Source organism: Triticum dicoccoides, chromosome 7A, assembly GCF_002162155.2.
Source record: "Triticum dicoccoides isolate Atlit2015 ecotype Zavitan chromosome 7A, WEW_v2.0, whole genome shotgun sequence".
Lineage (NCBI taxonomy): Eukaryota > Viridiplantae > Streptophyta > Magnoliopsida > Poales > Poaceae > Triticum > Triticum dicoccoides.
Window position 1 is genome coordinate 684,362,213 of NC_041392.1, and position 13,831 is coordinate 684,376,043.

At 45.6% G+C, this 13,831-nt stretch overlaps 2 protein-coding genes across 4 annotated transcripts; one reads left to right on the forward strand and one right to left on the reverse strand.

Annotated features, from left to right (window-relative positions):
• Positions 1–2,803: 2,803 nt before the first annotated feature.
• Positions 2,804–6,256, forward strand: LOC119327732 (G-type lectin S-receptor-like serine/threonine-protein kinase B120). The gene is made up of 7 exons (XM_037600834.1): positions 2,804–4,145; positions 4,498–4,596; positions 4,676–4,857; positions 4,960–5,170; positions 5,274–5,511; positions 5,619–5,769; positions 5,859–6,256. The coding sequence occupies exons 1-7, from the start codon at positions 2,897–2,899 to the stop codon at positions 6,159–6,161; spliced, it is 2,433 nt and encodes an 810-aa protein (XP_037456731.1). The 5' UTR covers positions 2,804–2,896; the 3' UTR covers positions 6,162–6,256.
• A 3,696-nt stretch (positions 6,257–9,952) lies between these two features.
• Positions 9,953–13,470, reverse strand: LOC119331680 (actin-related protein 2/3 complex subunit 3). 3 transcript variants are annotated; one of them, XM_037604838.1, is made up of 7 exons: positions 13,290–13,470; positions 12,673–12,747; positions 12,437–12,586; positions 11,497–11,605; positions 11,137–11,406; positions 10,694–10,862; positions 9,953–10,240 (listed from the first exon to the last, which is right to left on the reverse strand). In XM_037604838.1, the coding sequence occupies exons 3-6, from the start codon at positions 12,437–12,439 to the stop codon at positions 10,720–10,722; spliced, it is 525 nt and encodes a 174-aa protein (XP_037460735.1). In that variant the 5' UTR covers positions 12,440–12,586; positions 12,673–12,747; positions 13,290–13,470; the 3' UTR covers positions 9,953–10,240; positions 10,694–10,719. The 3 variants fall into 3 exon arrangements, with proteins under 3 accessions (XP_037460735.1, XP_037460737.1, XP_037460734.1); XM_037604840.1 differs by lacking the exon at positions 9,953–10,240 and having other exon boundaries at positions 10,558–10,862; positions 12,437–12,568; XM_037604837.1 differs by lacking the exon at positions 9,953–10,240 and having other exon boundaries at positions 10,558–10,862.
• Positions 13,471–13,831: the final 361 nt, after the last annotated feature.

Here is a 13,831-nt window from a genome sequence, read left to right on the forward strand (position 1 = left end):
GTCATCATCATCGCTTCTCCCGACAAGCGTCATCGCCCTCCCTAATCTCTTGCAGGGGCTGTGCGGAATCACAAGAAGACATGTGCCAAACTCATTCACCCGCATCGAGGGCATTACAAACCTGGTTCTGAAGGATAGTTTCAAAGGAGAACTATGCAAGGCGGGCGCCATGAAAGACCACCAAACAGACCATATCTGCTGATGTCATCATCGCAACAGGGGGCCCGCCACAGCTCCGACTTCACTGCAACGAAACGACCCGAAGTAATCCGACAAACATGTTCCGACTACCACAACCATTGTCGCGTCTCCGACACCATACAGTCCCATCATCGTTACCACAGAAGCCCCCACGCCAACACCGCCATGTTCCATCGGTCCTGCTTGCCAATGATTAGGTCCAAAATACGAAGCCCTTGAGAGGGGATACGATGCCAAAGCACCGTCGACGTCCGATCACACGAACCTAGAGTTTCCTCTGAAGCTACATAGATTGGGGTTGCGAGCACCTCAGCGATGCCCCACAAGAAGGAAACGGCGATCGAAAGCATCGCCGTCGCCAGCTCCAGACATGTTCATGAGAAGATTTCGCCCTGCAACCTCTGAGGCTTGTGAGGCAGGTAAAAAAATAACGTATCTTCATCTATACCCTCCTTCCTAAAATAAAATATCACATCTATTGTGATGATATACTCCCCTTCCTAATATAAAATATCACATCTATTGCGATGAATAGACTGTGAATTGATAATTCTGTTGCAGTGACTATTGTTTGCCTTCACAACATATGAAGCATCATATACTTCAGCAGGCTAAACGATCCCGGGAGAACCAGACGTCAACCAGACAGCCATTCGCATGTCATGGTGACCTATTTGAGCTAGATGATGAGCAACAATATCACTTGCATGGTGGACTGTGGTGATGGAGTGCAATCTCTCTAAAGAATGGAGATTTTTGATCCTGCTAACAATGGAGTCCATGAGGGATCGATCAACCTCCCGTAATTTGATCATATTGACTGCCACCTCGGAATTGGTTCCAAGGATAAAAAGTTTTGTGCTCCACTCATGGCTCAAGGCGATGCCCTCCATACACGCAGCTAGCTCAGTCTCTAGCCGACTTGCAATACGCAAATGGGGGCAAGACTCTTAGAACGTCACAACCTCACAAAGTCTTTTGAAGCCCATGTCATAGCTGACTTTTAATTTACAACCTGCTTTCTTTGTCTCTCATCTTCTCACTCCTCCAACTGAGTGAGAATATAAAACTTTAACTCTTAAGACCTGCCTATGTCACTGTCACCTTATTGCAGTTGCTCTGATCAACATTTTTTTTAGCTAAACTTGCTCTGATCAACCGTTCATTCCGAGTCGGACGTAGCGTTGGTTCAGGTTTTCATAGTGCTGTGTGGGTCTTCAGTCTTGACTTCTGTGGGGTTTTTTTTTAGCAAACTGTGGGCTATATTTCAGCTTTTCGTGTGTTGCTTATCCTGTCTATTGGGCCTGGGATGGATTTCCAACCATGGGCTTGCCCTTTTTCTGAAGCAAAAATACAGTGGTTTTTTCACGTTTTGGGTGTTGGGTTTTTGACTTTTGGTTTTTATTTTTCTTAATGTTGGTCTTGCAGGCATATTCTTCCCGGTCATTTCCAAGGTAGCGACCCTGTTATATACAGGCTCGAACAATGTAGTGTTTTTTACCATATGTTTTGTTGTTTGCTGTTCTTTTCTAGAACTAGTCTTGTTTAGTTGTTTGTGTTTTGACCCATTTGTGTTCTTTAGCACGTCAGAGACGCAGCCGAGCAAGTAATGGAAAAAGAATGCCATAATGGTTAGAGCATGCCAAAAACGCAGCTGAGCAAACAGCCAAAATAATGCCTTAATTTCTTGTCATCATGCATCCTTTTTTCCTTTTGGACCAATGTCTTTACTTTGAGATTTCTTTCATTGACTGTTTACGAACTTGCTGCTTTCATCATTCACGCATGTGTTCACTTTATTTTTTTTAAGGAAATGTGTTGAATTTGGTGGTTTAGTTGCCTATGTGTGGTTGACATTGAAAGCTGCGGCCCAAAGGCCGAAGCAGAAACTCTAGTCAATTAATTAAGGAGGCCATAATTCTCAAAAAAAAAAACAGGGCATCGCCTGAAACAGCAACGTAAAAATAGCTAAAACAAGGTAAATTCCCGAAAAAATGCTAAAATAAGCCACAAATATGGATCGACTGAGAAAGAAGTAAGTTCTATCGACTGAGAAAGAAGTAAGTTCTCAAGAAGCAGGATCAACATTAATAGAAAAACTAACGGCTGATTGAAATGGGTGACAGAGAAAACGTTGTTTCTCAGGCACCTGAGCAGTAGGTAGTCCCAAAGTATAAGCGGCAGTTCGCAAAGTGGTCAGACCATCCATGCATTGTACTCCCTCCGTTCCAAAATCAGTGTATTTAATACAAAGTTAGTATGCTAAATCAGCGACGCTTATTTTAGGACGGAGAGTACAAAATATTGCTTAGTTCTTCAATAATGTACAACTGTCACCTCCAAGAAACAATGGTCGAAATATAGTCTGGATTGGATTGGTACCTTGACTGAGACTGATGGATGAAGACAGCGAGGACTTGAAGCATAGCATGGACCAGAGACTCCAAGTCATGACCAAGTTTCTGCCGCTTGTTGAAACTTGGAAATCATGTCATAATTTCGTTGATAATTCAAGCACGTCGACTTCACAGCGACTGACAGAGGGTGCCCCAACCACACATTCATTCACCCCCTGCAGCCCAACTGTTGCCAAAAACCGTGCCTAGTCAGTCTTATTGATTATCTGTACTCTACTATTTCGTCGACTTCACACACAAGCAGACCAAGAAGAAACTATCCTTGTTGCAAATCCGATATGGCCTGCATCCCCATTTTGATTCTACTATCCTTGAGTTCATTCTGCAAATCCGATGACCAGCTCACATATGCAAAGCCACTCACATCAGGCAACACTCTCGTCTCCAAGGGAGGGGACTTTGCGCTTGGCTTCTTCTCCCCAACCAGCTCCAACCGTACCCTCTACCTTGGCATATGGTACCACAACATCCCCAAACACACAGTTGTTTGGGTTGCAAACCGCAACAAACCAATCACCTCCTCTGTTTCTGCAGAGCTTGCCATCAGCAACACTTCTGGGCTGATCTTGTCCGACTCCCAAGGCCAAACTGTTTGGGCAACCAACAACAAAATCACCGCTGGAGATACCGGAGTTACTGCAGTGATCCTCGACACAGGCAACTTGGTCCTCCGGTCATCGAACGGCACAGACATATGGCAAAGCTTTGATCACCCGACGGACACCGTCCTTCCTGGCATGAGGTTCGTGCTAAGTTATAAAGACCGTGTGGTTGGGCGTCTTGTTGCTTGGAAGGGCCCTGACGACCCTTCCGATGGAGATTTTTCTTTTGGCCTTGACCCCAGTTCAAAACTTCAGGTAGTAATTTGGCATGGAACTAGGTTGTACTGCCGCACCATGGTTCGGAACAGTATAACTGTAAGTGGAGGACCATATCGGAGCAACACGAGCTCCATCCTTTACCAAACAGCCACTGACATAGGAGACGAGTACTACGCTATGTATACAGTCTCCGATGGCTCACCATATGCGCGTGCGATGCTTGACTACACTGGAAAAATGAAGACATTGAGTTGGAGCAACTCCTCGTCTTCATGGACAGTCATCGGCGAGGTCCCCACTGCCTGCGAGTTCTACTCCTCGTGTGGCTCATTCGGCTATTGTGATTTCAGTGGAACTGTCCAAAAATGCCAGTGCCTTGATGGGTACGAGCTTGATGATCTTGACTTCTCCAGAGGATGTCGGAGAATGGAACCTCTGAAATGTGGAAAGCCAAATCATTTTGTGGCTTTGCCTGTGATGAAGGTCCCTGCCAACTTCTTGCACATCAAGAACAGAAGTTTCGACCAATGCGCGGCTGAGTGCAGCAGCAATTGCTCATGTACAGCATATGCATATGCCAACTTGAGCAGTGATGGCACTTATGAAGACCCGTCAAGGTGCTTAGTCTGGACAGGGGAGCTTGTTGACACATGGAAGTTCAGCAACAATGGCGAGAATTTGTACCTCCGGCTTGCTGACTCTCCAGGTATGCATCGTCGAGCCCTAGCATTATTTTCTTCGTGTCCTTAAGGTGTTGTGTAACTGCACTTGACAGGTTTTATGTCAATCAAGTAGCCTTCACATCATTTGACACCAACTCTTTGGCAGGGAGTGCTAAATGTAAAATTCTTGTGAACTTAACAGCATAACAGTAACCTTGAGGTGTTTGTAAAATGAGTAAATTTGCAAGTATTCAGTATGAGAGGAAGACGATATTTAAAAATCTCATACATGTTTTTGTGTTCACTCGGTTAGTAGAGATCAGTTATGGTACTATGTAGTGTCGCAAGTAATGCTTGATGTCTATCCCTGAAAAAGTAATGCCATAATTTTTGCAGATCAAAAGAACAACAATTTGGTAAAGGTTGTAACCCCGACTATTGGAAGCCTGGTGATACTGTCATGCATAGCCTTTGTAACGGTATGCATATACAGAGGTAGAACAAACATGAGTCCCTGATTACAGAATACAACTTTGTTGTCTAACTGTTGACAAAAAAACATGATGTTTATTAGGCAAGTGGCGAAACAAGGAAATCGAACAAAGACAGATGTTAAGATATGCCAGCTCTTCAAATGAAATTGGAGGCGAATATGTGGAGTTTCCCTTTGTTAGCTTCGAAGACATTGCTACAGCAACGGATAATTTCTCTGACTCCAACCAAATTGGAAGGGGAGGTTTCGGCAAAGTTTACAAGGTAACATAAAGTTTTACTAGTGTGCTCATTTTAAGGATAATTGTCCCAGTGAAAAACGCTCACTTTCAGCATCTTACATTTTATAATGATGCAAACATGTAGGGACTGCTGGAAGGTGGCAAGGAAGTTGCTGTCAAAAGGCTTAGTGAGTGTTCTAGGCAAGGTATTGCGGAGTTTAAGAATGAAATAGTTCTATTTGCTAAATTGCAGCATAAGAACTTAGTCAGACTTCTTGGCTGCTCCATTCACGGAGATGAGAGGTTACTGATCTATGAATACTTACCCAACAAAAGTTTGGATGCTTTCCTTTTTGGTATGTCCTTATTCGATTACACATCACTAAAAGTTCTTACAACGTAAAAAGGTATTTTCCAGATGACTAATGGTATACTTCATTTGATATTTATTATTGAAAGGTGCTGCAAGACAATCTGTGCTTGATTGGCCCACACGGTTTAAGATAATTAAAGGTGTAGCAAGAGGGCTTCTTTATCTCCACCAAGATTCACGATTAACTATCATTCATAGAGATCTCAAAGCAAGTAACATTTTATTGCATACAAAAATGAATCCCAAAATATCAGATTTCGGTATGGCAAGGATCTTTGGTGAAAACCAGCAGCATGCAAGGACTACGCGAGTTGTTGGTACATAGTAAGTAACTAAATGTCCTAGCCAACCCTTATCTTACTCTTTTTTCCCTTTCTGTGTACTATTTTGCTCACACTGTGCACTTATTTGTGTTGAATTTATATAAACAGTGGTTACATGTCACCAGAATATGTGATGGGAGGTGCCTTTTCTGTAAAATCAGACATTTATAGCTTTGGTGTACTTCTCTTGGAGATTGTAAGTGGTTTCAAGATCAGCTCATCAGAACTCACGACCAACTTCTCCAACCTTATAGCTTATGTAAGTATATATATTTGAAGCGCAAAATTTCATTGGTCCAAGCAATATAATGATACCTTGATCATAACTTAAGTCGGTTGCTGGTTCAGGCATGGAGGCTATGGGAAGACGGAAACGCCGCAGAATTGGTGGAATCATCTGTCTTAGAGAGGTGTCCTCTAGAAGAAGCTGTACGGTGCATTCATGTAGGACTCTTGTGTGTTCAAAACCATCCTGATGATCGCCCCCTAATGTCATCTGTTATATTCATGTTGGAGAACGGAAGTGCGCTGGTTCCAGCACCAAAGAAACCCGCGTATTATGCTCTAGGTAATTGTGAAGTCGGACAAGCGACAGAACAGATGGAAAAATCTATGAATGGGATAAGCATCACAACTCTAGATGGCCGTTAGATGTTTGCCAGCTTTTAGTAGAGCTAGTTGTGTACTGTGATCTATTCTGTGTGGACCTTAATGTGTCGGTTTGGACATCAGTATTATTTTCCTTATGTGCCGGTTGCTCTTATCTTTGATGTGCAAATATGCCTGCAAGAAGCTACAGCGAGCAGCATCCTAACTCCCAAGTCCTAAATCCAATGTTGCTGGAGTTTGTCGTTAGATGCGTTTAGAAGCAAATCAAACAATTCGGGCCGCTTCAGTAGGCGGCATGGGTGACAGGAGGAGGCCGTCATGGCCAGCTTGACAGCCGCCCAACGACTAGCGGAAGTGCAGCTTGCCATGAGGTTTCCCTGTCGCCCTGTCAAGTCTTACACCAAGCTCCAATCTGAATATGTAGTAACGTTTCCTTTATGCGAGCAGCATGCTTGGAGAGTCATGAGGTACACATTGTATAGCATAGGATTAAGAAAAGGTATAAGCTTCAGTTCAAGAAGTTTAAGAAATTTGTGCTTCATACTTGAAATAATGTACTTCCGGGCATATATTGTCTGTTTTACTACTGATTGAGTACTACTGATGTCTGTTTTACTACTGATTGAGTACTACTGATGTCTGTTTTACCTGGAAGACATATATTGTCTGGAATCTGGATTGAGACTCATTGAGATTGGTGACAATTGTCATTAGTTTTGTTAATAGACAGGAGGTTTCTGTCAGCCCCCGCGCCGCCTCCTCTGAGGCGACTCGGGGACAAACCCTAATCGCCCCGACCCGCTCCTCCCTGTGCGTCCCCCCTCTCCGCCGCCGCCCGAGGTACTCACCGGCGCCGCCACGTGGTACTGGTGAAGGTGGCGGCGGGGATCCAGGCGTCTCCTCCTTGGGCGGGGAGCCTCGGATCCATGGCGGCGGCCCTGGCTGGTGGCACGCGGCGCAGCCTGGCGGCGCCGGGCCACTTCCCTGGCCATGTGGATGGCGGGGAGGTGGTGGGCTTCGGCTGCGGCGGTGGTTCCTCGCTAGATGTTGGTGGCCATGGTGATGTTCGTCCTCGACCCCGATCTACTCCGATCTGCAGCGGATCCGGCCCTTGGTGGCTTTGGTCACCGTTCTTGGGTGCTGGCCTTGCAGATCCGGTGGTTGGAAGGGTTCCGGGGGAATCTCTTGGCCGGCGTGGAGGCCACTCCGATGGCAGTGCCTTTGGGTGTTGCTTCCCTTGTTGGAGGCTTCGGAGAGGACCTCCTTCCTTCCACCCCTCCCAGGAGCTCAGGTGAAAACCTCAGACCCCCCTGTTCCAAGCGACGACGACACCACGGTGGCGTGCTCCTTCCTGAAGGCGTTGCTCGGGGGCTGCTCAAGCGGCGGTGGAAGTGGTGGCGGTTTGGTGTCGACACATGCATTCTGGTCGGCTTCATCTTGGAGGCTGCGGCGACGTAGGCGACACTCGTCTGGTGGAGCTACTGCCGATGGTCGAGGCATCGCCGACAGTCTGCGCCATCAGGCTCGGGGTGCTCAGGGGGAAACCCCAGATCTGGGTCTTCCGGATCGGATGATGATGGCGTTCTATCGCTTTCCCTTCTGGGGGCATCGTTTTGGAGCAAGTGCTGGCTGGAGGGATGGTGGAGCGATACTTCATCTCACACATTGATGGCGGCGGAGATCGATGGCATGGCGCTGTGGAGACTCGGCGTTCGATGTGCGGAGATGGGCTCGCGCAGGAGGAGGTTGCTGTCTGGCGTCATGGTGACGTCGATGGCAGAGTGGCCAGACAAGGTAGAAGCCTCAATATGATCCGAAGACCTGTGGAAGATGGCGGCGATGACACACGAGTGCGTCTGACCGGATTGTGCCCCAGACCCGGTATGTGGCTCGGTTGGGGCTTCCGAATGAGTTTCGGCTTCCGGCTTTTGATGTTAGGCTTAGGTGAGTGGTTTGGGTAGTGTCCCAGCTAGCACCCCTTCATCATATTGGATAGGAGTAGCGGCATATGTTGCCAAGATGACGGATTCAGGCACATTGTTGTAATATTTTGTACGGTCCTCGAGAATAATCAATAAAGTGACCGTATGCATCTCCCAAATACAGAGGCCGGGGGTCATCCTCCTTTTCTAAAAAAATCTGGATTGAGACTCATGGACGAAGACAACAACAACTTGGACCGTAGCACTGACCGGGCACTCCAAGTTGGCACCAGAAACTTCCTAATGAGATATCCATGGTTCAGTATATACGGTTAATGAATAGTATAAGCATCAGCTCAAGAATTGGTCATGCCACCTACTGTAAAAAAATGTTTTTCATTCTTGAAATAATGTAGTACTCTACTGTTTTAGCTCCATGAAATATACAAGTCTGGAGTCTGGACTGAGACTCGTGGATGAAGACAGCAAGGACTTTCAGCGTAGCACTAACCCTGCTGCACCCTCAAAGGAAAATTACTACAGATTCAGATTGGAGAGGGCGACAGGGGAAACCTCACGGTAAGAGGCTGCCTTGTTAGTCGAGTCTCGGACGCCGTCGCACTGACGCCAATGGCCTCTTCTAGGCGCCGTCGCCTGAAGGTGCCCTCTTAAGTCTTGTACAATGGGAGATGTTTAGAGAGATGCTTAGAAAAATAAATCGGATTTTTCTGAAGCATCGGTGCCTATTTTTACAGGAGAGACGCTTAATTAAGCATCTATTTTGTATAAATAAGCACCGGTGCTTAAGAAAAGTTTGGTTTATTTTTCTAAGCACCTTCGCTAATTAAGCACCTCCCATTGTATAAGGCCTTATCTCTCTGCATGCTTCTCCATGACTTTTGCAATGGTGAGAAAAAGACTTGTGTGCATCTGAAATTTGCGGTGAAAATACTTCTCCGGATAGATTTGATTAGGGTCGAAATAATCTCTCATAATCTTGGCATAGCCCTCCGCTCTATTATGGTTTGAGTTGCATGCGGCCGAACTGCGATCCTCTCCTCGATCGCCAAATATCATCGTTGAAGATCATCCCAACGACCATTTTGAAGTCAACGTCATCTTCTTCCTCCTCCGGTGACGAAGAGTCCTAGAAGATCATCTCTCTCAGCCTCTTCATCTTCAAACTAAATGACCAGTTGAATTCAACTAAAAAAAGAAAAAACAAGACAAAAAAGCTAAAAAAAACTCACCTAGGAAAACTGTCGAAATACTTGCAAGGCGGCGGAAGTGTAACGGCCGGCCGATGATGTTGAGCCAATACTAGCGGTCGGCAAAGCATGGAGATGACCGGCAAAGCACGACAAGGTGCCGGTGCGGCTACGAGGAAGAAGATCCAAGGCGCTTTCCAGCGACGGGGTCGATGCGGCGGCAATAGTGTTTTAGCTCGACTCTGGCAATGGCGACCGGCTCGGACTCAAGCAAAAGGGCGGCGAGGGCGAAGAGAAGCGGTGAAGGTGGTGGGTAGTCGCCGGCAGTGGGGGTGGAGGCGTAGAAACGAGGCTGCAACTTTTACTCGGCCGGGTGGAAGCCGGGTATATTTAGGAGCCGCGGTGCCGAGGAGTAAAAAAATTACTCACCTAACGGTTTCAAGAGTTCGCCTACGTGCCGGTTATAGGCGATCGGCTAGAATTGCTCTAAGACCCCTACGCAGTTGTTATCAACCTCTAGTCAGTGTAGCAAGTTCCAATGATGAGCCACCACACATGGCCCGTCATCAGATCTATTCACCAGTTAACCGTTAACAGCATATCTGGTGATTGGTGAAAGAATCAGGCACATATGGCATTCTACAGAGAACATTCAGGACAACATCTGCTCCATAACACAGGTTTAATAACATCAACAAGATCCATTGTTTTATGAGAATGCCTCGTCCCGAGCTTTATTGAATATCAGAGAGAGATATCGGTCAACACTGAAAGCAAAATAAATCTAGGAGGGTCACCATCGCAATTAAAACTAGACTTGTAATCAAAAGCATATTTATTAAGTGTGCGCCAAACGATTTGCATCCCTGGGCCAGTGTTTGAAGGAGATAGCACCTATCAAATTAGCACACTGGAAACAGCCGACCAAGATCGCCGCGTAGGGCTCTCCAGGAGTTTGAGACCTCTCTGGAGTGCAATGACTTCTACATCGCTGCATGGAAAAGAAGGTAAACCTGAACAAGGTCCAAATGCGCCTGTCAGGCCATTCAAAAGATTTAAGCAATCGTTTCTCCTGCTAACAGTAACATAGAGTAATACCAGTTTTTCACTTAAATATACAATTGTTAACCTAGCCCCAAAGAAGTACTTGTTAACTAGCCAGTACTTCGTATCTAAATTATAGCGTCAATATCCTGAGAACTATAATCAGGATAGATTATTCACTCTGCATAACACTGCATCAATGGCAAAATCGGTCCGATTTCGAGCCAGGCCCACAGGAAGAGAAGGAAGAATTAATTCAGCGAATGCCACGATAACAGCAGTACATTGCAAGAAACTGTTTTTGGCATTTTATACTTGAATACTTCAGAAGAAAGATTATTTACATCATCATATAAATAAATGTCCGAGTGAAATAAGGATATACAAAAACACATCTAACCTGTAGCTGAAATGCTTAATTACACTCTAAAGGATGACAAGGTTCATGAACTTCCTCTTTGCAAAAGCCAACCACCATTTGTTTGGAGTGCCATTAGCTCTGTATGCACAGTTGAGCAGCCTCCCGCTTGTTTCCTCCCTTATCTGCTTCAGATAGTTCCTCAACAATTCTGCATTAGAGCGGAGAAATGCTTAATTGAGGATCACAATCCATGGGAGTAAGACTATTCTTCGGTTAGATTTGGTGTCTACCAATTTATAGCTGAATTATCCTACGGCTTTATTAAAATACTACTGCTTGTTTCTCTCAAGAAGTAAATCACGTGAAATACCAAGCAAATAACTTATTACTTCTACAGAAAAGAGTTAGCTTAGTTGCTAACTTGCTATCAATAAAGCACATGCACGTGCAAATATGCATTGAATTTGATGAGAGCTATATACCTGCTTCTTCCTGGGATTCGGGAAGAGTGAAAAGTCCAGGGAAAGGAAACCCCGGTTCCCCGGGCACAGGAACAGTTTCCAACCCCAGGTTAATGATTGCCTTAGTTCCAACAGCCAGTGTCCGGCAGCTTTCTAGTCTTTTCAAGGCAATATTGATGTAAGATGTCAGATAGATAAGCAACTTGTCTGCTGGGCTTTTGACATGGAAGTTTTTGAAGAAAACATTTGCTCGGAAGAAAGTTATCGCTTCATCGACTATATCCGCTTTATCTGTAATAGCATCAACATTAGTTAGCAGTTTGGCATGGTCATGCAGCAATGGAAGTACACCATTAAGTGTGTCTGATGTTGTACCGGTACCTGAATCTGAGGCTGGGGCTGGGCCCTTGATATGAGTTTTCAGTGGAAGCAAAGGACACCCACAGGCTTTTGTGATCCCATCATCATCAGTGAAACTAGAGTGATAAACCTGTCCTCAAGGCAGAAACGTATATGGTGCTCACATATCGCTAGTTAACGTCAACCATGATCAAACTAGAACTAACAAAACTAGTATGTGAAACTAAAGCAAGCGATGGGCACATTTGATAGTTGTTTGCTACCATTCATATTACCTTCATCAAACCCCTAAACCCATGAAAGGTATTCCTAAAGGTGTAACTCTAATTGAAGTACTTTGACCCCACAAAATTTATGTCACCGTACTACCTTTTGTCCTGTTTGGAATACCTTGTTGACTTTTATAAGCAGAAGGCACCATACAACTATATGGCTTGTATGTTTGACGTGCAAATGGAAGTGTCATATAGCTTCGTCATTTGATTTGGAAATAAATCAAGTGCTATAGTTGTACTTCAATACTGAGAAAGGGTTTCCATTTGTATGACAATCAAGACTGGAGTTCTATATTTTTAGGCTTAACGTTTTGCTTCATTTCAGAAAAGTATTGTCATCTCAAGTACTGATGGCGTCAAACTAGAATTTTCTAGCTGTTGGGCTCTACTTCAACATAAGCTTCCAGGACCTTCCCAAACTTGCTCTGGTAAGTAACCACAAAATATGAACAGGGATTTTGTGATGGCTGATGAGGCATTGAGGTGCACCACATTGGTTAGTGATAGTATCGCCTTCAGTAATGAAAAACAGAGCATTCAAAATGGCACCAATCTTTAAGCGCCAACTTCTCCAACATTAAACATTCAAAATGGAACCTAATCAGACTCAGTGTCTGCCCAAATTCGGCAACAATGACGTCCAGTGAATGACAAGGTCTGGACGAAGGAGAGGGCAAGTAACTTACCATGGCTATGGAGGACCGCCAGGTACAGTGCACCGCACACAAACAGGGATCTCCACCTGTGTAGATCTGCTGTATCTGGTAGCGAGGGGCTGGAATGGAGGCCGGTCGCCGGAGAAGGAGGTTCACCCTAGCCTAGTACAACCGTGGAATCTAAAACAAATAATAAGGGGACTGAATACTGGACTAGTTTTTCAGCAGACTGCATACAGAAGCAGGAGTTGTAACAAAGCACTTACAGAAGCAGACTGGCTCTGAATAGTTTCCTCAGAAGCTGGTTAATGGCCCCTACCGGCAGCAAGCTATTCAGGACTCTGCATCAAGATAGAAGCTACGTATGTTATAGGAAAACAAGTTGGAGTTGTGTGATGATAAGAAGAAAAGCAGCAGATAACAAAGGCAAACTTGCCGGTGATAAACTGAATAACTGCAATTGCATTCACATCATCCAAGACAATCATACTGGAGGGGATCGAAATGAAATCAAGCTACAAGCCCAATATTCACCAGGATTTGTTGTGAAATGTTTTTTCCTCACGACGTCAAGCCCAAACCTCAAAGCAAAATTCGGAGCAGTTACATCATCAGATTAAAAACTAACGGATTCCCTAAAGGGCTCATTTGGCTGCAGGGGCAACGCATAGGAAGCGGTCGTCTTATGGACTCCCGGATCCACCAGCGGCAACCAAATCGAATCCCAGAGACGATGGGAATGGGATGGGATCGAATTGGACGGAGCAATGGGCAGGGACGGGTAGATCTGGACGTGAGGTCGCAACGTCTCGCCGGCTATGGGGATGGACGGGACGGAGGGTGATGGGGGGAAGGAAGGAGGTTGCGAGGTGAGGCTCCTCACCGGAGACGGCGAGCGGCGGGGTCGCTGCTGGTGCCAGGAGATGAGGCAGGCGGCGTCGCTCGTCGTAGAGGAGATCGCAGGAGGGAGACGGCGTCGGAGGAGAGCGGGTCGGGTCCGGCCGCGGCGTAGGAGGAAGAGGTCGTGGCTCGCGAGTGGGAGGCGGACAGATTTGCGTGCGTCCTTCACGGCTCCCCCGATGTCACGGCCGTACTACACTTTACCGATTGGTAGATACTCTACTCCATGTTCTTTCTACTGGTAGAATACAATGCCCGTGCGTCGTACGTAGGAATCGAATCCCGCAAGTAGACGACTGCTATAATGCAGCCCTCCATCTATAGTGCAGATCTGGCGAACTTAATTTATCATTTTTTCCCTCTTTAGATTCTATTTCTTGCTCTCCTCTCGATCCATTTTTTTTCCTTTTTAGATCTTTTTTCGTTCGAGATTTTTTCACGCAAAAATTGATGTGAACAAGAGAGGATTCGATCCTTGCATCATTAGTGAGCCAACTTAACTAGCCTACCACCTGACCTACGATT